The sequence below is a fragment of the Silurus aristotelis genome (genome assembly GCF_946808225.1).
Source record: "Silurus aristotelis genome assembly, chromosome: 11".
In the NCBI taxonomy this organism is placed as follows: Eukaryota; Metazoa; Chordata; class Actinopteri; order Siluriformes; family Siluridae; genus Silurus; species Silurus aristotelis.
Genome location: NC_139584.1, coordinates 12,054,726 through 12,075,922, shown reverse-complemented (window position 1 = coordinate 12,075,922; position 21,197 = coordinate 12,054,726). Strand labels below are relative to the sequence as shown.

The following is a 21,197-nucleotide window of genomic DNA, read 5'->3' as shown; positions in this document are numbered from 1 at the left end:
ACTATACACAACAAAGCCAGTGGTATAAAAAAAATAAACTAGAGTTAGCACAGTGTCACTGTGGCTGCTCACTCCATACCGGAAATAAGTAACCAGGAATGCCAAGAAGTGGCTAGCGGCTAACGCTAGCGCTATGGATTCTTTAGCATTTTATGTTCAGCTACAAGAATTTCCTGACAATTCCACACATTGAGGGAGTGAATGAATGAAGGATGGAAGAAATGAAGACATTTGTTAAAGTATGATGAATTAAGTAAATCATATCTTAAGAAAATTAAATATTAAATGTAAAACACACACATCTGTATTATCCAATTGGGGTCTAACAGATGTACTATTGATGTCCAAAAATGCTAATAATAATAAACCGTGTTAAAAAATAAATAAATAAATAAAATGGTTTTGTTTTGCATTTTCCCCCCCTAACGGTACCAAAATTGAACATAGGATAAGACTGAATAATTTAAGCACAAACAGTTTTTTTTTTGGACTTAACCTATTTATTTTAAATGTCTTATCCAAATAGAAAAATAATTATAACAATTCAAAAAATTTTATGTAACTGAAAGCAAACAAACAAAGCACAACAGTAACCCCCACAGAACCTATGGTTATGCTTCATGGATGTCACTTGAAAGCCACTGCCTTGTGATACATATGGAAGTACTCCATGAAAAATACCTACTTCACATTTTAGAGATTTATCTGCTTCCCGATTCAATGAATCGGCTAATTACCAGCACTTCCTGAGTTTCTTTTAGTGGGTGTGTTAGATTTAGTTACATTTTGTGTGTGTGTGTGTGTGTGTGTGTGTGTGTGTGTGTGTGTGTGTGTGTGTGTGTGTGTGTGTGTGTGTGTGTGTGTTTGAAATGGTTAGAATTAAATCTATCACTAAAATGATCCAGCCATGAGCAGGTCCCCGGTCCAAATCTGACCCCTTTTTTTTCCTCCAAGAAATATGAACAAAATATTGGTATGTAATATAAAGTTTTTATTTATTGTTTGTTACCAAAAGGAGATCATAAATAAGGAAGTTTATGAATACTGGATAGATACATCCCTCATTATAAAATGTGGCTTTTTAAATGTAACAAAGATTATATAAAACACATAAAGAATGGGAAGATGATTTACTATGCATGAGTTCACTCTGTTTGGCACTGTTTAATACGAACTGATCTAATATACCACCATAATAATAATCAAACAACTATGCAAATAAATAATATAAATAAACACAAACAAACTAGTAAATATATATATATATATATATATATACACACACACACACACACACACACACACACACAGTATATACACAGGGATCGGCAGTATTTATGATGCATGTATTTCAAATACGTATTTCAAATAAAAAATAGGATTTTGTAAATTGTATTTGATAGGGTTGATAAAAATGCCTTTATGTTTTCTATCAAAATACTTTAGTGTTTTGTATTTTTGTAGTTTTAAAATACTGTAAAATACTTTAGAATTCTACATGTTGACATCGGCCTCTGATTGGTGCCTACTCAGTAGTAGTAGTTTGCCCAAACTTGATGGAATCAAAACAGAATATATTTATATGAAAGAAGGTGGTGAAGGTAAGAAATGTGCAGGCTGCCAGCTTTCAAAAAGGTGTCCAATGATTGATAAATAAATATTTGTTTGCCGAATATTGTATCCTATTTGAAGCAACTGTTTAGTAGGATCATGATTTTGCACACCAATGCATGAATAACTGCCTGACACATAATCTACTATTATATTTATAATTAACAATCAAATGATTAACTATTTAGAAACTAGTTGATATGAACAGAGGTGCCATCAGTTGTCTTCTTATGAATGACTTGTTTGTCATTAAGTCCGTGTTGCTGATGCAAAGTAGCCCTTCTTTACCAAACACCAAGTAACTAAATTAGGATACAATTATGAGTCATTCGCAAACTGTTAAACATTAAACTGTTGGTTAAAAACAGCTTAACAGCTGAAAAGCTTAAAAACTAACCTTAATCTGGGATATATTTCAGATTTATTGCGTAAATCGGCCAGAGAAAAGCTGTTGCTATTAAACATTGTTTACTTAATCAACCGAATCAGTTTACTTAATCAACCGAACAGATCAAATATGCCAATTAATGGCTTGTGAAAGTATTTTTTAGTTTTTTCAAAATACAAAAATGCAGTACGTTATTTTGTTATATAGTGTGTCTGTTGTATTTTGTAGTTTATTTCTTAAATAAATTTTGCTGTATCTTTGCCCAACCCTGTGTGTATGTGTGTGCTATAATGTATAAGATAAAAATATTAGTACAAGAGGAAGAACATAGAAATTAAGTAATAAGATTTGCTAATCATCGACCTAATATTTAAATATCTTATTAAATCCGGTAAAAAGTCCAATACTTGAGTAGTTTCATTTTATTATGAAATACACAATACAATCTGCACGGGCGAATAGTCACTATGAAAATAAATCCAGTTCTATTCAATTGGGCAAATGCAGGCTGTAGGTATCTGTAAAATATTTGTCTGACCTCCAGCCCTGAACACTAAACCTAATTTTCTCATATGACATAAAGTCTATCTGATTTTGCACACAGTTGGTGTATAAACCTAGATAATACTGTAAATGTGCTGAGATTTGGGTTTTATTTACTACATTATTGCATTTTTAACATTTATGTTTGTATCACCCTTTTACTTGAAACAAATCTGCATTATGATGGCAGCATGTTTATGATATTTAATCTGTGGACTACAATTCAATCCAATTAAATCAATACACAGGATTTAATTTTTTACTCCGCCTTTGAGAATCACCCTAGGTGACCCTAAACAATATAAAAGCGAGCCAGATTGAATCCATATCCATCTGGAAGTGGGTTTTGAGGATTTTTTCCAAATCATGGGTGGAATGATATGGTTTCACTTAAGGAGAAGTGTAAATCAAAGGGTTTTTTTCCCCCCAGTTTAACTCACCAAACAATGCTTTAAAAATACCTTAAAATCCTTCATTTGTGTAAAGACAATGCAAAGTTAACTATAATACTTTAGAAGCTTACAGTGTCCGTTGATTACAATTAAATAAAATTGTCCTTATCTAATCATTGATAAATTTGTTTATATACTAATAATGATATAAATATTTAAAATTACATATACATACAATGAAGGAAAGTAGATTATGGGTCTTGCTGCTTGCTCTTGGAAGAATGAAATGTTTAAAGAATCCACAGAGAAAACTTGGTGCTAATGGTGCTAATAGTGCTCATGTGTGTGTGTCCATACTGATGTTGTACTGATGATCAGATAAAGTCCAGATTTGTCAGAGGTTTTAGTTCTCTACTCCTCCAATGCATGAGGAATTCACAGTGAAGTCATGTGGAGGTGCCCACCACCGCAGATGCAAATGATAAATTATCTTTGCTTCCTGTCCATCTAATCTCTTAGTCTGTATTTACATAATAATGCGGTATACAACCCAGAGGCCAAAGGTCAGCCAGTGACTTGTCCAGTTCAGTTCGCTCCATTTATAAATAGTATGATTGGCCATGCCGTCCTGTGGACCAAATAATTAAAGATAAATAATTTCATGTTTGATATGTATCTTCATGGGTCATATTTGTGTTGCTGATAAAAAAAAATAAAAAGGAAATGCTTTACCTCATCTGAGTCTGTATCATCATCACTTGAGCCAAAGACTGAGGCCAGGTAAGTGAAGTGCAATACTGCTAGCACACTAAATACTCCATTAATAAAATAAACCCAAAATGCCTAGAGAAAACAGGAGAGAAAATAGCAGACATGCTCATTAGTACAATCATTTGAAGCTTTAGGATGTTTTGTAGACACAAAAAAAAAAAAATCATTATTTAGTCAGAGACAATGAAATGTTCCTCCATTGCAGTGAGTCACCATAACTAATCATAGCGTGCAGTTTGAAAGCAAAAGCTGTTACAGGGCATTGCTTTCTAGTCTATTTTATTAATTTATTACAGATAAATGTTAAATAACAGCAAGAAACAATGTGTTAAACTGCACTTCAATGTTGTGCTCTTAAAATGCTACAAAATTACATTAAACTCTAGCTTTTTTCAGATTACACTGATAGAGACTAAAATAAATAGGTCAGTGCAAAGAATGTTTTAACAATGATTTACAAATTGTAATATAAAAGGTTCAAATCTTTAGACACTTGAACATGGAACTCAGAACTAAAGATGTTCAATAGAATCAGGATCGTATGGGATCCAACAAAATTAATTTTCATAGAAATGTGTAAATAGTTAGATATGATGAAAGGCCACAGTGATTAACATGGCAGTTTTAACTTTTTACTCATTTGTTTGTCCATAGATTTATCTTTATTTAATATTTTATCCTGTGTTTATGGCATTGGTGTTAATCATTGATTTGTTTATATATTTTTATTAGAAGCTATTGTGGATGAATACAAAAATAAAAGGGCATAGTGGACATAAGCGATCATAAGAGTGTCATATGCTCATATCATATTTCAAGAGTACAGAATGATCATTAAATTAATATCAAAGTTCCACTGATTTTTCCAATTGTAGTTTTACTCAATATGAAGTTAGTTGTAGACCTGGCTTCATTTCACCTCAAATATTTTCTTTGCCATCTAATCCATTATTGATTCTTCACTGGCTACATCAATATCAGTCAAATCACAGTCAACAGCTCCCCACAATGGTGACGCTCAAGTATGCATTTTGACTGGCCAACACTGCCCCTAATTCATTTGCAATAAATATCTTTCATCTTTCAAGTTCTCTTCTGAAACACTGCTAAAAAATATCCTTTATATATATATATTTATTTATATTTATTTTTAAGAAGTACAAAAAAGGCTATAACACAAGCATTTAAAATGTCAGTGTGGTACGTGTTACTTTGGCGGTCGGATGTAAAATCTTTGCCCCACCTTCTTGTTTTGGTGTTTGCAGTCTGATGGACATCTCTTGGAAAGGACACATGCATTTAGCATAATGGACAGTTTGTTCCTCAATTCTGCAAAGATTAGAATGGGAGCTTAATGCTGAACAAATGCCCCACTAATAATCAATAAATATATATGCAATATAGGTTAAATTAATATTTTTTTCTTCGGATTTAAACATAAATATAAAATAAAGATTACTATGCATACTCACCATACTCAATATATGTCAGGAAGGCGAGGCTAAATAACACAGCTGCAATGTGAAAGCTTAATCCCTTAAGATAACATTAAAATAACAACAGACGAGTCACAAACTCTGAAATGTTAAATGTTGGGAAAACTTTGAGGGTTTATCGCAGTGACACTGCTAAGCGAGGGTGCAGAGACTCACATGCAGCAAAGTGCTGGTTGTGTAAGTGATGAGGATGGCCTGAAATGTCCCGAATTTGAGAGCCTTCTTGAATACATCTGAATATGCAGATTCAAGCACATTAAAGTATATGTACTAATTGCAGTTAAACAAAGTACGTTACATGAGCTCAAAACCAACACCTTGTTAACTTACAAATATTGAGCCACTGAGACATAGGCAGGTTCCAGGAAATAACAGCCTCTGACATAGACCTGGGAAACTCAACATTTATTGGATTAGCCATTGTAAGGTCCCTGCAGAATAAAAAAAAAAAACACAAAGAGTGATTAATAAGGCAAGACATACTTAACCTAACACTAGGGTGCAGTGTTATTTTGTTTAGTAGAAAATTGCATTTGTACAAACCACTTGAGGTGGTCCTTCTCTTCTGTAAAGCCTGCACCTGACAGTGTGGTTGTGGTTTCGCTCAAATAGCTTACAAAATAATTGCTATAAAAGAAGCCCATCCTGTGTTGATAGCCCATTAACCACCTGACGAGAAAAAAATGGAGGGCATCATAGACATGAGAGAAACAACAACAGCTGAGATACTTAGGTGCAAATTGAGAAAGGGAATACAAATATTGCTTAAAAATGTTACCTTGCAATAAAACCTCTGAATAGAGCAGTAGTGTGAAAAGAAATTCAATAACTGATTAGAAACGAGGAACAACAAATGCTGCCATTTGGAAATGTGATGTAATATACACTGTAAATTATGCATACACATACAGTAACAGAAATTAATCAATTTTAGACAAAAATATTACATTATTCATTTCAGAATCTATGCGTTAGTATTTATGTCACACACACACACACACACACACACACACACACACACACACACACACACACACACACATTTTATATTTATATATATATATATATATATATATATATATATAAGCTCAAATACCACTGACTGACTCACTCACTCATCACGAAATCTCAAAAACCACTAAATGGATTGCAATGAAATTTGGAACAATACCTTCCTCTTGGGTCTTAGGTGCTCACTAAGAAAGGGTTTTGAAAAATTCGGCCTGGTTTGCGGCTAACTCGCGAAAAACGCGATTTCTCACGCATTGTACATTCTTCGGAATAACATTACGGATCCTAATGAAACTTAGTACATTGTTTCTTATTAGATGTTAGATGCACGATAAAAATTATTTTCAAAGTAGTTTGCCCTGTATCGGTACTACAAAGGGGTAGTACGTTATTTGTTGACGTTGCGTTCTGATCTCTGATCATCCAGTCCTGCTCAGTGCTTACTGCTTATTGCCATATTACTTAGCGTTCTGCCTTCCGTAGCGAAGCACGGGTACTTTCAGCTAGTATATATATATATATATATATATATATATATATATATATATATATATATATATATATATATATATATATATATATATATATATACTGTATATATACTGTATATACATATGCACATATATATTTGTTTTTTGTTTGTTTCTTTGTTTGTTTCTTACGTGTAGAGTTTTGTTATTATACATAGAACTTGATCTTAGTTATACATCCTGTACAGTTCAGCTGTGGACTGAACAGTGTCTCAGAAACTTAGCCTCTCATACCATTCACCTTCACATATCTATTTGTGCAATTGAGACCTGCATTTCCAGATTCTAAAGTGTTCACAATTAATCATGCAGTGTAAATAAATGTAGTAGTACCTGTTCTTTCTCCTCTTCTTACTGCGGTAATAATAATTCGATAAGTTAATTTCAAAATGAAAGCACCACAATAACTGTATGCAACAAAATGTGACTGCAGTTTAAAGGCTAAGCCCACAGTGTATTTTACTGTTTAATACTATTTATTTTCTGACAGAAAAAACATGCACTATATAAAAATGATTATGCCTATGACATGCAGTATGAAACCAACACAATACTATTCAATTATTCTATGCTCTTATCTCACACTTTGACCAGATCTATTATTTACTCACTTTTTCTGTAGTTTGTCTCCAAAGACAGGAATGAAGTAGGGAAAGAGGTACGGAGCAACACAGTTGGAGATCACCAGGCAAACCTGGCTCTTTATCCAGCTGCTGATCACCTTCACCAACCAGGAGACACTCTATTGAAAATAGGGCTGATCTTTACAAACTGGGTTCATACAATGACTGAGAGCTGCTTGGAAAGGCTTTGATTTGAACAGTGATTCAATGACTCACAATCTCTTTGCTTTCTACTGCCTCCCTGTAGCTGCTGAAGCTTATCCAGGGCCCAAATATGACAGTGCCAACAAAGTAAATATAGCCCATAAACTCCACTGGAGAGGGAACCTTTTCCACTGTGCCTTTGTCCAAATCAAAGGCAAGAGAGATCGCCTTCATAGCAACTACCATCTGAGAACCTAAAGAGAAATGACAATTATTAAAATCTTTCTATTTCTTGAGAGTTGGAATTCCCAATGTATTTTATTACTACAAAATTACAAAATGGTCGTTTGAAAAGCACCGTTCGAAAAGCACTGTTAAAATTAGAATAACATTTAGAAAACTCTTGCCTCTCATTTTGTGCCAACTGTTGGTGTCCATCATATGCAGCTCCCTGAAAAACATTATAGATTTATTTTTTTATAGATTAGATCTTTTAGGCAGTATGTGGACATAAAGGTACAATATGGTCGTGGCTTATTGGTCAATTTAGATTTTTTTCTAAAGAATATATGATACATAAACCTTCTACAAACGTACAATGTTATCTCTAGAAACAAAGTATTGAGGATATTAATGTGCAATATGGAGCATCATGTGTTTGAATATTTGTATGTTACACACCCCAGCAGGAGGTAGATGAGAACTGTGATAGAAAGGAAGGGGCCACGAGTGTTGGAGTGGCGGCACAGGAAGAGTATGAGGTAGCAGAGAAGACTGAGCAGCACCACCCACACCATGTGCAACTCAAAGAACAGGTAGAGGGTGTAAAAGCCACATGCAATTGTGCTGAGGTGCTTTATGTATGTGGGCAGGTGACCTGTCAGTAGTGAGAAGGACAGAGAGAAAGAAAGAGAGAGGGGGGGGGGGGGTTCCACAGATAGTCAGAAGTCAGACACAGATAAGAGGATGTGAGGATGTAAGTAAAATCACTATGTGGCTTTACAATCATTTAGTACCACCTTTATTTTGTACAAGAACAAATATTTTCAACACACGTTTGTAAACCAATGTAAATAAGCTAAATCTTTTGTAAAGAGAACTTTATACAACATAGAAAAATACATTCATCCCAAAATTGTAGAATGTACTCCTTTTGGTTAAAAGTTATCTGCTGTGTATATACATGGTTAATCAATTCAAAAGCTATTTTACAAACATGATGCCAAAACAGACAAGTAAACAATACTGAATGCTTAATCTTGCCACTCAGTGTTGGTTAATTAAATAAAACTGAAACAGATATATCAGAATACAAAAAACTAATTGCCCTGATATCTCTGTTATGAGATCCACATAATAAAAGAAAGGTGTAGGAATGATCCATACCCCAATCCTGATTCAACCTCACAATAGAGGGTATGTTTTTGAATACGTCTGTATAAATCATCCCTGCCTCAATCCTTCATCTTACCAATTCTCCACAGGAGTCTGCAAGCTAAACACATGATCAGCAGCTGCCACACTTGCAGCAGACCCTGCTGAGCAGTCGGAAGCAAGCAGCCCAGAGGAAGCTCCTCGAAGAATTTCTGTCGGCTGAGAGCCCCCATGGTTTTCTTTTAGTTGCTGTGGGAAAAGAATAAATCGTTTTTTTTTTAGCATTATAAATGACTAAAACTAGTTCATTTTTTAAATATGCACCACATCTTTGTAAAGTGAGTGACTGAAATTTAGATTGTGACTCCACACCACACCACACCACATCCCACGACAACAGTTTCAGGGTCCATGGTTCACATGTGAGCATAGGTTATTTATCTCTTTGGAGTTATATGTGTGCTCCTGTGTCCATGTAGGTTTGTTCAGTTTCTTCATTTTTTTGTAGATCAATCATTCTAAATTGACCTGAGTGTGAATTGTGAGGAAAGTGGTAGCTCGGGTTAATGGTTGGAAGGTCAGGAGTTCAAGGCCCAGCACCACCCAGCTGCCACTATTGGGCTCTTGAGCAAGCCCCTTACCTTCTCTGCTTCAGATGACACAGTATCATTGCTGACCCTGCACTCTGACCCCAGCTATCAAATAAGCTGGGAAGGAAATTTACTGTTCATGTACATGTGACCAATAAATGCATATACAGAATCTATATGAGTTTGGACTGGCAACCCATACAGGGGTGTCCCTCACTCATGCCCAGTGTTTCCCCTGTGATTCTGACCAGAATAAAGTGGTACCAGACAGACTGATGGATGGATGAATTGATAGATGTATGACTGGATGGATGAATGAATGAATGTCCATATTATAAGAAGAAAAACGGAAACAGTCTTCCTCCTACACACTGGCTGTTTTCTAAAGAGCACAACACCATACACAATATAAACAAACAATTCATTACAAAACGCTTCTATAATTATAGGAGGAAAAGATACATAAGGTTTCGTTTAAATCATTCTTACAACATTATTTGCTGAATGAATAACCTTAAACTATATTAAATTAAATATAACTGCTCAGTCAGTAATCATCATGTCGTGTATAAAGGAAGGAGAAAACCCCATTAGCATCCCCGCTAGCGGCTATGTGAATGAACCCGGACTGCACTATTTACCGGGAGAAGAAACGTGTCAGATTTCTGCTCACCCAGATTTCTCTCTTCTCAGACTGGTTTGGTTGAGGAGGCGGAGATTCCGCTACTGTGTCGGTTTGGTCAGTAAGATCTACACCCTGCACGTCTGGTCCTGATGATGCTCTTATCCTGATCTACACTGAGGAGCTCATGTGTGGATGAAGTTGCAGATCATCACGTAAGCTCAGAAACCAAGCAACCAATCAGCTTCTAGAACTGGTCATGACTGAACCAATCAGAACAGACCAGGCTTGAGCTGCTGTTGCTGCTGCTGCTGCTGCTCCGCTCATCCCCCATATGCTGGAAACTCAACGCATTTTTGACTCTTTGCATTAGAATTAGAATTTATCACACTGCTCATGTGCTAAAATACATCTGAAAAAAACATCTAAACGTATATAATTATTAAATGTAATTGTTGAATTACATGATGTATAAGTCTAAATCATTTAGACAAGTACAGTACGTTTGCAATAGTTATATGGGAATATAGAGCATTCAATAATTTTATTCATCACACACACACACACACACACACACACACACACACACACACACACATTTTATTATTATTATTATTATTATTATTATTATTATTATTATTATTATTATTATTATTATTATTATTATTTGTAGTAGTAGTAGTAGTGGTAGTGGGAAAAGTTCATTGAATATTGAAATATTATAATATCAGCATGGTTTAAATGTATAATTTATATACTATACATTGCCTCCTAGTTCTATAGTGTATTTATTTATTAATTACAAATATAAGGCACTGCTCATCTCTAAAATGGATTTGGTCTATGTATATAATAAATACGTTTATTTAATAGTGCTGTTGGATGCGTGATTTTAATTGGTCAGAAGGTGAAGGTCATAGTGGTGCTGACTACAAGGCATATCATGCTTTCTTACTGTTTATACTGCATATCACATTGTTTAATTGTTTTTAATTTCTTTAAAATTTAGAGTCAGAGCTTGGTAGCAATCAGAAAACTACAGGGTAATACAGGGAATGAGGAGCAAGCTACTGAAGTTATCTTCATTAAAAAAATATATAATAATATAATGAAATCAATATTATTATATCATCCTTCTGTCCTTCTCTATACTTTACCATCAACATTCAAGGCAAATATTGCATCTGTAGTGCTCTTCCTCTGCATAAAACCATACTGTTGCTCACAGATGGTCACCTCCTCTCTCAGCCTGGCTTCCACTACTCTTTCCCATAACTTCATGGTGTAACTGATCAACTTAATTCCCCTGTAGTTACTGCAGTTTGCACATTTCCCTTATTCTTAAAGATTGGTACCAGCACACTCCTTCTCCATTCCTCAGGCATCCTCTCACCTTCCAAAATCTAGTTAAACAATCTTGTTTAAAACTCCACTGCTATCTCACCTAAACATCTCCATGCTCCTACCAGTATGTCATCTGGTCCAATCAACTTTCCATTCTTCATCCTTTTAATTGCTGCTCTCACTTCCTCCTTACTAATCCTATCCACTTCCTGCTTCACCATCTCCAAATCATCCAACCTTCTCTCTCTCTCATTTTCCTCATTCATCAGCTGCTCAAAATACTCCCTCCATCTTCTCAACACACTCTCCTCACTAGTCAACACATTTCCATCTCCATCCTTTATTCTTCTAACTGGTAGCACATCCTTCTCAGCTCAGTCCCTCTGCCTGGCCAATCAGTACAAATCCTTTTCTCCTTCCTCAGTGTTCAACTTCTCATACAGATCCTCATATGCCTTTTTCGTGGCTTTTGCCACATCCCTCTTTAGCTGCTGCCTCATCACCTTGTACTCCTGCCTACTTTTCTCATCACTCTGTCAATCCCAATTCTGTTTTGCACAATATATTTTTTACAAAATAATATACAATGCAGTATAACAGCATGTAGGTTGTCTTTGCAACAGTTATATATTACTTTTTAGAGGTTTTGTGTGGCTCATCTATGTGGATAATAAAAAAAATAAAACCGTAAATTGAACTATAATTTTATATTAAATGCCGTTGGAGTTTTACTACACAAATATTAAAATGTGCGTCTCAGAAGACTTTACGCTTTTTACTGAGCATTGCACTTTACAGACTACTGAAGTCGGACATAAAACGTTTGTGATAAAAAACAATTAAAGTTTATATATATATATATATATATATATATATATATATATATATATATATATATATATATATATATATATATATATATATATATATATATAAAATGCATTGCATTAAGCAAACAATCGAAAGTACAAAATGGAATGAGAAAAAGAAGAAGAAGAAGAAAAAAAGCAACCCTAAAGGAGCTTACAATAATAATGATTGTACAAGTTTTTTTTAGTTGGAGATTTGTTTAGGACTTTTATTTCAGCAAACCTGAGCCAATCAGAGGCAGCAGCGCGGAGTGACTTTGACTCGCGGAAGTGGCAGCTGGATGAGAGATGAATAGAGTTTGGTTGAGGCGATCGGTTTTATATCCAGGAAAATACGAGTTAAAGTTTGAGATCAATTGAATTTTGCATTTTATAGACAATCCGCTTTACCTTCTATATGAAGAATTAATTAGATGACTTTGTAAATGAATGACCTTTTGTCCACAGGTAGTAAGTAAGCAAGTCTGCTGGGACATTGGCGTGTGTTCAAGAGCGCAAATTGTAACATTACGTTTTCAAACATCGGACGCCTTTACCCGCTTTGTATTAGCAAGTCTACCTGTTCGTTTCTAGTCTAATTTTGTCTTGTAAACATTAATACTTAGTAAGCTAAAAAATAAAACTAAAAGATGGCATATATGTTGTGTTCTCAAATAAATACAACACTGAAGCCCCTGGCATTGAGGGCTGCTTGTGCTTGGTCGGGGATACCTGTAAATCACCGTACATACAGCAGTAAACATGAAGGATCCGAGTATTTGCACAGGAGTATTGTTCCGACTATGCATTACCAGAAAAGTTTACCGAGGTAAGGAAAGCTTGATTGGAAATTGCATTAACCAAGGGCAGTATTCAGGACAGTATCATTGCTGGACATATCACAGCAGGGTCTCCTGGTACATCTGCATGTGTTCTGAGAGTCATGTGCATGCTGATATATCTAGGTTAAAGAGCACAGTGTAAACTTGTGGGGTGGGACTGGTACTTATTACCGTAGACAGATCAACTGAATTTTATTTCATTCATATACAATACACACATCTGTTATTAACATATTGCTGATAGATTGCCAGTTCCGAAGCTGGAGGACACAATGAGGAGATATTTGGCAGCTCAGAGACCCCTGTTAAATGATGAACAGTACAAGTAAGTAGTGAAGACATAATCCTACTGGTTTTCTCAGGATTTAACAGTGACAGTGTGTGTGTGTGTGTGTGTGTGTGTGTGTGTGTGTGTGTGTGTGTGTGTGTGTGCGTGTGCGCGCGTTTGTGAGAGCAGTAAAACAGAGAAGCTGGGTCATGAATTCCAGAATGGTGTTGGAAAGCAGTTACATGAGGAGCTTGTGGCTCAGGATAAAATGAACAAGCACACCAGCTATATATCAGGTGAGAAAGTGCAGGCTACTCTCATTCAGAAATTAATTAATTACATTACACATAATTAACAGTGTCTTTTTTTCTCTGTGTGATGCTGGTTTTATGAGATGATCCCCAAAATATCTTTAAAATCCTGAATTCTATTACAGACTGTGTGGTAACATGTTCCCCATGTTAAATTACAGTGCCTGTCAAAAGTTCGGAAGCATCTAATGTCTTATCGTGTTTGAGAGACACATGCATGCACCTTTCTTTTGTTTATATGCAATAGGGCCGCAACCAACAATTATTTAGATATTCGATTCATCGAGCGGTTGATTTTCTTCCTTGATTAATCGGATTAACAAAGATTTTTTTTAATGAGATGTTTTGCTTATTACAAGTATATAAAACCATAATTTGGGGTATTTATGTATCGTGGCTGCTTGTTGAGGAGTGCATGGAGGATTTCTCCTTTAACAAATTCACTCATGATGGGTTGTTTCTGTAAAAAAAAAAAAAAAACAGCATTTGAGTATGCAAGGTGAAGCAATTTGTGAAAATCAACATTTGTATTGTACAGGGTTATTAATAAAGAATGAACTGATTTCATCACGCAATATTTAATTAAGGAAAAGTCAGCCAAGTCACAAGTATTGTACTCGCAATCAACTTAGATAACTCCTTTATCAAATGGTCACTGACTCATTCGATGACGATGCTCGAGAACTGAAGCAATGCGATATTTTTTTTAAATAACCCTGTATTTTGCAGATGGCAAGTTGACAACCAGGTTAAAAAAAAATCAATATAAAATTAAATACAACATTGTTCTGACAATTTGGGTTTAAAAAATACACACACAAATTTTGTTCAGTTGTGAAGATATAAGCATCTAGAATATATAATTCATTTAATTTTGTGTAATAATTGAAACATGTAAAATAAGCATTTGAACGTAGTAAAGCCAGAGTAAATTACGTTTGAAAACAGAGGTTAACAGAAAAAAGCTATAAAAAGAGAATGAAACAGAGAAATGCTTCATTAAAAAGAAGAAATTAAAAAAAGTGCTTCGGTGTAGAAATGCATAATCATTCGCTGAAAATCACAACAAAATGTCACATGACTAAAATGTCATCTTTTAATGCTGCCGTTATTTGCTGCTTTTAGATTAAGTGTTTGTTCGCACCGTTTTTATTGAATCCATCACAATGTTGCGAGCGAGGTGATTGCGCAACCTAATGCTCGCGAGTCACGCCAGAGCAGATCCAGTGCAACTGTCCCGAAGTTAACAAACAGTTTACCACAATAGCACAACTATACCATTTTTACATTATGATATAAGGATTATATAGTTTTTACTTTGCGTGCTGATGGGTTTTTTTTTCATCTGTGACACCAGTGTGTTTTCTTTTCACGTGCATCACTGTGGCACCTCCATACGACACAAGTGCCGCTTTGCATAACTTACAAGTACAGTTTTCTTTGTTGTGTTTAATAGAAAATGCTCCTATTGCCTTAGATGACTTGGAAGGCACACCTTTTCTTGCTGCTGGTTGACCCTGTACTGTCCACTATTTTTGCAAGAGACAGTGTTATCTTACCATCATGACAACCTGTAACTTGAACATGCCAACTAATCGATAACGGCATTTGTTGACAACTAATTTCATCATCAATTATCATCGATTTTATTGATTATTATTATTATTATTATTATTATTATTATTGTTGTTGCAGCCCATATATGCAACAAAGTAGGTTATTTAACAGTATGAAGGTTTACTTTGACCATCAAATGTATAAATGTTAAAAACTTTTTCATTGAGTTTTAAAATCTTCCTTAGCATTTGGACGTATGCTTTGGGTCATTGTCTTGTTTGGTGAAGTTGGTTACAATTAGCTGGAGTCCAAATGGAATTGCATGTTGTTGAAGTATTTAATGGTAGATATGTTGGTTCAGTATTGCTTTTGCCAAGAATGTCTCCAACCTTCCCTGCTCCATAACAACCCCAAACCATTAAGCTTCCACCTCCATGTTTGACTGTGGGTGTGAGGCAGTCTGCTAACATTTTCTCTCCTCTTCTCCATCTTACACAAGTTATTCTGTTTGTGCCAGTCCAAATGTAAAATTTGGACTCCTGTCTACAGAATTATCTTCCAGTTATTCACTGTCTAAGTTTTGTTTGTTTTTTTCTCTTTTACCTTGTTTGTTGCATGGAAACATACGTGTCGCAAAAAAAGAAAAAAGACTAGGTTTGAAGAGACTTGTTGTTTTCAAACCTTTGACAGGCACTGTATAGGATAAAGATACTCTAATGGTAGACTTGTGATTAAATTAAAAATGCTATGTGTTTATATCATCAATCAAGCTTTATAAAATAGGCTTGCAAAAGAAACATTCTTCAAAGTGACCCTGAGATAATAAGGATAATTTTTTTATCATTAGTCTTTGTTTCATTATTGCCACTACTATATGTGTAGCTGTCCTATGAGTTTTGTCATCATATACCATACTCTTATTGGTGGTGTATAGACCAGCATCATAGTACTGATCTAACTTTGAGATTTTAACTTTAACATCTCAAATTAAAATTCCTATTGAGAATGTAGCCAACAAATAAACGCCACAACTGTAGATCAATCAACATAGACACATTAGTTGGATAAATCTATAACATTGTCTTTGGGGGTGTCCATGTTTTACTGCCATTACTAAATTCCTGCTTTAGACTTCCCATTTCTGAGTTAAGTCTAATACAGCACTATTTGGGTATGAGCACTTTCAGTATAAGAGTATTACAGTATAAACCTGAGTTTATGGTAAATCGTGCATTTTATTAAATTTCTTGTCCTATCTTTGTCTTTTTTATTTTCCCAGCTCCATGGTTTGACATGTACCTATCTGCCCGTGAATCTGTGGTCTTAAACTTTAATCCTTTCATGTCATTCAACCCTGATCCCAAACCTGAGTACAACAGCCAGCTTGTTCGGTCTGCTAACATGGTGTGTTCTGCAGTTCGGTTTATGAAGACCCTGCGTGCTGGACTCCTTGAACCAGAAGTGTTCCACCTAAACCCTGCCAAGAGCAACACTGATACTTTTAAAAAGCGCATCCGATGGGTGCCATCATCCATCTCATGGTTTGGAGCTTACATGGTGAATGCGTATCCACTGGATATGTCACAGTACTTCCGTCTTTTCAACTCTACAAGGATTCCCAAACCCAATCGGGATGAGCTTGTCACTGATCAGAAAGGTCGCCATGTGCTTGTCATTAGAAGAGGTAATATGTATATATTTGATGCTCTAGATCGGGACGGCAATCTGGTGAAACCTGCAGAAATCCTGTCACATCTCAAATATATTCTTGCGGACACGACACCAGCTCCTGCTTTTCCTTTGGGTGTCCTGACGAGTGAGAACAGGGATGTTTGGGCTGGACTAAGGGAGAAGCTTCTACAGGCAGGGAATGGTGAGGCTTTAGGTTTAGTGGACAATGCTTTGTTCTGCCTGTGTCTTGATGAAGAGGAAATGCGGGATCATATACACATCTCCCACAATATGCTTCATGGGGATGGCTGTAACCGATGGTATGACAAGTCATTTAGTATCATCATGGCCAAAGATGGACAAGCAGCCATTAATTTCGAGCACTCTTGGGGTGATGGTGTGGCTGTCCTCCGTTTCCAAAATGAAGTCTTTAAAGATACCACAGAAACGCCACTTATTGGTCCTGGCACCCAACCTGCTGCTGTAGATTCAGCTTCTGCTGTCCGGAAGCTGCAATTCAAGCTAAACCCTGAACTGGAACATGGGATCAGAAAAGCCAAAGAGAACTTCCAGGCTGCTGTTTCACAGCTTACTATTGATGCCATGGAGTTTAAGCAAGGGGGAAAAGAGCAGCTGAAGAAAAAGAAGCTCAGTCCTGATGCCATTGCACAACTGGCTTTCCAGATGGGATTCCTGCGGCAGTTTGGGCAGACCGTAGCTACATACGAGTCCTGCAGCACTGCAGCTTTCAAACATGGCCGTACAGAGACCATCCGCCCTGCCAGTATTCACACACAGCGCTGTGCCCAAGCCTTTGTTCAACAGCCTGGTCAGCACAGTGTGGAGCAGCTCATGGGTCTGCTGGATGCATGTTCCAAATATCATGGGCAGCTCACTAAGGATGCGGCCATGGGTGAGTGTCATCATTATTGTTTGTTTCGTGAACAACAAAGCCTTGTAGACTTGAAGGCATCTTAATTACTATGCCCTTACTGTGGTTTCTTAAGAGAGCTATGTTAGAGGACCCTTTAGAAGGGTGACTGATCAGGTTCACATAACATATATACTTTAAATAAACTTGAAATTATTGCATTTGAAAAAACATTGTGGTTTATAAGCAAATTGAATGAAATACTTCTTATTTAGGGCAGGGGTGTTCTATTTTTAGTCAGATTTTTTCTGATCCTCATTTGAGGTGTGAAGGGAAATGGGGGCACCTCAAAAAACATCAGTTACATTACATTTAAATGTGCGCGCACATTTCTAATCTTTCATTTTCTGTAACCTTTCGATCTTTCCAACTAGGACAAGGATTTGACCGGCATCTTTTTGCCATACGCTACTTGGCAAATTCTAAAGGAATGCCTTTGCCAAGTCTGTACCAGGACCCAGCTTATGCAGCCATAAACCACAACATTCTGTCCACAAGCACACTCACTAGCCCTGCTGTCAGTTTGGGTGGCTTTGCTCCTGTGGTCCCAGATGGATTTGGAGTAGGCTACGGTGTACATGATGATTGGATAGGTTGCAATGTTTCCAGCTACCCTGCCAGGAACGTCCATGAATTTCTCAGATGCGTTCACAAATCTTTGGAGGACATATTTACTGTTCTTGAAGGAAAGCCAATTAAATCCAGCTAAGTGTACATCAGTAAAACAAGAATGGCTTTTGAGGATTCATACAAAGGACTTCTCAGAAGTTCATGTTTTCATCAAAATACTGTTTTTTGTCTGCAGTTATTTAAGTAGGCCAGTTCCTATAGACATTGTTCTAACAATAAAGGTTTCTGTGAAGTTGTACATGACATGAATGGTGAACATTTATTTTGAGGACATGTACGCCATTTAAGGTTGTGTAAGGTATAGAAATTTAGTTAATACCGTTTGTACTTACTTGAGTGATTTGTGCATTTAAAGGCAGTGCCTTTTTTAAACAGAATAATTAAAGTTCAGAAATGAATTGACAATGTTTTATTTAAAAAAGAAAAACTGCAAACAAGCCAGAAATTACTGTACAAAATGTTGTTAAACGAACTAAAATGAACTGTGTAGAAACTGTCAAACTTAGATTGGCTTGATCTTGAAGTGGAGGCCGATGAGACTGAAGACGAGACACTTAAGATCCTGTACCAGGTAATAGAACACTCTGAGGCCCTCTGGATCCCTGAGTGAGAATAAAACCAAATATTTTAGCATTAATAAATACATAATGCTTTAGAATCTGACGCACTTCATTTAAGTACATTAACATTTAGGAGAATAATTTTAATGTGACGAGTTTCCAGTTGCTTCTTATGCTCCAACATTTCAATTGTTTATTCAAACTGCCTTTTTGATGTCCTTTCAGTTGTTTCCTTGTGCATGTACCCACCCACTTTCACTCAGTTTAATTACATGTGCACAAGTAGTTGCTCTGAGATGTCAGTATTTACAAAAAAGCACTTGATGCATATCCAGATTTGCAGAGAACAGCAGTAAGCTGCACACTATGATGTGTGTGCAGTGAGACTAAAAGGGGGATGACAAGAAATCTCTTAATTGAGCAGATGTTACTCTTGTGCATATTTAAGCAGGAGGCCAGGGAGCAATAAATATCCAGCCATGTTTAATAAAAAAAAAAAATAAAAAAAAAGGTATATTACATTTATCCCCCAGTACATTAACACTACGCTTTCTTACTTCCAAAACTACTTGTCCCAACTAGAGCACATCCCATAAATATTTTTCTGTGCATTTAATTCCAGGCATTTAACTGCCAGGGGAAGTTTAATTGCAGTGTAAATCATATTGATTTTGCCACATTAAAGAACGATTTTCCACAATCCATGCATTCAAACCAAATTCCCTTACATAGTCTTAAATATGGTAAAATCATTTTTACGTGTTCTCTGATATTTAAACATGTGGACTCACAAAATAATAGTAAACTTATACAAATTATTCTCAATGAAAAGTAGTATTAAACAATAACGGATAAAATATATATAATTATGGTCCCAATGTGTTTAAATGTGTTTACTGTATGTAATGAATCATTAACTGTGAGAACTGCAGGACTCGCACAACTAACTAGGCATCTGTGCACTATACTCACTTAGACTGGTTGACATCGATCAGAGAGCCAATTTTGGAGGTTGTGAATGAGATATGTTCGTCACCGATGACTATCTCCAGTTCCTAAATGAGACAAGAAATTAAATTATGGAAAAGTGGGTGGTTTTCCACAACATTCTCTGTCAAAACATCCTGTCATGCAGTAAACAAAGAGAAAGAGTTGAAAATTCAGTCAGTGGAGAGTACAAACCTGTCTGCCCACTCTGTCAGGAGGCGGCCAAAGGGCATCGTCTTCCTTCGTGATTTCACTGTCGTCAATGATCCTCTTCAGTTCTTCCATCACGCTCTTGTGAACATATGCCTGAGATGAAAATCACATGTTAGACGGATTGTTTTTAATGTTAGACGGATTGTAGAAATCTGCGCAGATCTGCGTTACCTCTTTTCTGATCATGACGTCATTTTTGTAGTTACTGTTGTTCGCGTATCTTAGCTTTCCTGCAATTAAAAGAGAACTGCTCATGACAAGTTACAACTGGAGATGGAACTAAATGGCTTGTCATTCGTCACATAGAGCAAATTGATATTTCTTTGCATATTGCAGCTTTTTGGGAAGCTTGGACCAGAGTGTGGGGTCAGCCATGATACATATATAAAGGCCCAACAATAGTAGCTTGGTGGTGCTGGGGCTTGAACCCCCGACCTTTCGATCAATAACCCAAGGCCTTAACAAACCACTTCCACCTTGCGTTCAGGCATCTAGATAATTGCGGTGCATTTTCGGAAATATCCTCAAAAAACAAGGCAAATATGCGCACATAGAACCAGAATTACGAAATATACCGCCGACACATTAAACTCGCTCTTTCAAAAACGACTTAAGGCATTTTAAAGCGAAAACGCAATTAGCATGGTTAGCTAGCTAGTAGTGTAACTAGCTAGTTTACATGGCGCCTTACTTACCGTCCGGCCTGAATTCAAACTCCAGAAACTCGTGACCGAATTTCCCTTTGTGTCCTACGTAATATCTTAAATAAAAGTCGTTCGAAGACATAACTGCGTAAATAATACAAGAATGTTGTATATACGGCTATATGACTTTACCACCGTTTCCTGAACAAACGACTGAACCGTCTCACCGCCGATTAGCAACTCGCATACGCGCTCACAGACAGCGCGGAGTAATGACGTCAGGATGTTCGCATTTT

The 21,197-nt window shown here is 36.2% G+C and overlaps 3 protein-coding genes across 5 annotated transcripts; 1 reads left to right on the top strand and 2 right to left on the bottom strand.

Annotated features, from left to right (window-relative positions):
- Window positions 1-795: 795 nt before the first annotated feature.
- porcn (porcupine O-acyltransferase) lies at window positions 796-10,385 on the bottom strand. Of its 3 annotated transcripts, XM_083553850.1 has the most exons (15): window positions 10,147-10,385; window positions 8,981-9,132; window positions 8,191-8,386; window positions 7,917-7,960; window positions 7,582-7,763; window positions 7,354-7,484; window positions 7,076-7,096; window positions 5,980-5,994; window positions 5,745-5,870; window positions 5,532-5,632; window positions 5,358-5,434; window positions 5,178-5,241; window positions 4,949-5,034; window positions 3,667-3,777; window positions 796-3,562 (listed from the first exon to the last, which is right to left on the bottom strand). In XM_083553850.1, the coding sequence occupies exons 2-15, from the start codon at window positions 9,114-9,116 to the stop codon at window positions 3,461-3,463; spliced, it is 1,392 nt and encodes a 463-aa protein (XP_083409976.1). In that variant the 5' UTR covers window positions 9,117-9,132; window positions 10,147-10,385; the 3' UTR covers window positions 796-3,460. The 3 variants fall into 3 exon arrangements, with proteins under 3 accessions (XP_083409976.1, XP_083409977.1, XP_083409978.1); XM_083553851.1 differs by lacking the exon at window positions 5,980-5,994; XM_083553852.1 differs by lacking the exons at window positions 5,980-5,994; window positions 7,076-7,096.
- A 2,129-nt stretch (window positions 10,386-12,514) lies between these two features.
- Window positions 12,515-18,735, top strand: cpt2 (carnitine palmitoyltransferase 2). The gene is made up of 5 exons (XM_083553847.1): window positions 12,515-13,116; window positions 13,374-13,454; window positions 13,587-13,693; window positions 16,545-17,849; window positions 18,242-18,735. The coding sequence occupies exons 1-5, from the start codon at window positions 12,938-12,940 to the stop codon at window positions 18,574-18,576; spliced, it is 2,007 nt and encodes a 668-aa protein (XP_083409973.1). The 5' UTR covers window positions 12,515-12,937; the 3' UTR covers window positions 18,577-18,735.
- A 156-nt stretch (window positions 18,736-18,891) lies between these two features.
- magoh (mago homolog, exon junction complex subunit) lies at window positions 18,892-21,177 on the bottom strand. Its single transcript, XM_083553858.1, has 5 exons — window positions 20,953-21,177; window positions 20,429-20,487; window positions 20,240-20,350; window positions 20,030-20,112; window positions 18,892-19,099 (listed from the first exon to the last, which is right to left on the bottom strand). Exons 1-5 carry the CDS (start codon window positions 21,041-21,043, stop codon window positions 19,000-19,002), a joined length of 444 nt encoding a protein of 147 aa, XP_083409984.1. The 5' UTR covers window positions 21,044-21,177; the 3' UTR covers window positions 18,892-18,999.
- Window positions 21,178-21,197: the final 20 nt, after the last annotated feature.

What these genes read in the sequence shown, in the direction of transcription:
- magoh (XM_083553858.1), bottom strand. Translation starts at nt 21,043, where the DNA reads ATGTCTTCGAACGACTTTTATTTAAGATATTACGTAGGACACAAAGGG. An exon ending in ACGTCATGATCAGAAAAGAG is followed by an intron (nt 20,351 to 20,428) that starts GTAACGCAGATC and finishes TTTTCATCTCAG; the next exon opens with GCATATGTTCACAAGAGCGT. An exon ending in CTGACAGAGTGGGCAGACAG is followed by an intron (nt 20,113 to 20,239) that starts GTTTGTACTCTC and finishes TGTCTCATTTAG; the next exon opens with GAACTGGAGATAGTCATCGG.
- cpt2 (XM_083553847.1), top strand. Translation starts at nt 12,938, where the DNA reads ATGGCATATATGTTGTGTTCTCAAATAAATACAACACTGAAGCCCCTG. An exon ending in TTAAATGATGAACAGTACAA is followed by an intron (nt 13,455 to 13,586) that starts GTAAGTAGTGAA and finishes TTGTGAGAGCAG; the next exon opens with TAAAACAGAGAAGCTGGGTC. An exon ending in CACTAAGGATGCGGCCATGG is followed by an intron (nt 17,850 to 18,241) that starts GTGAGTGTCATC and finishes CTTTCCAACTAG; the next exon opens with GACAAGGATTTGACCGGCAT.
- porcn (XM_083553850.1), bottom strand. Translation starts at nt 9,116, where the DNA reads ATGGGGGCTCTCAGCCGACAGAAATTCTTCGAGGAGCTTCCTCTGGGC. An exon ending in GTCTCAGTGGCTCAATATTT is followed by an intron (nt 5,435 to 5,531) that starts GTAAGTTAACAA and finishes CTGCATATTCAG; the next exon opens with ATGTATTCAAGAAGGCTCTC. An exon ending in GCAAACACCAAAACAAGAAG is followed by an intron (nt 3,778 to 4,948) that starts GTGGGGCAAAGA and finishes TGTTTTCTCTAG; the next exon opens with GCATTTTGGGTTTATTTTAT.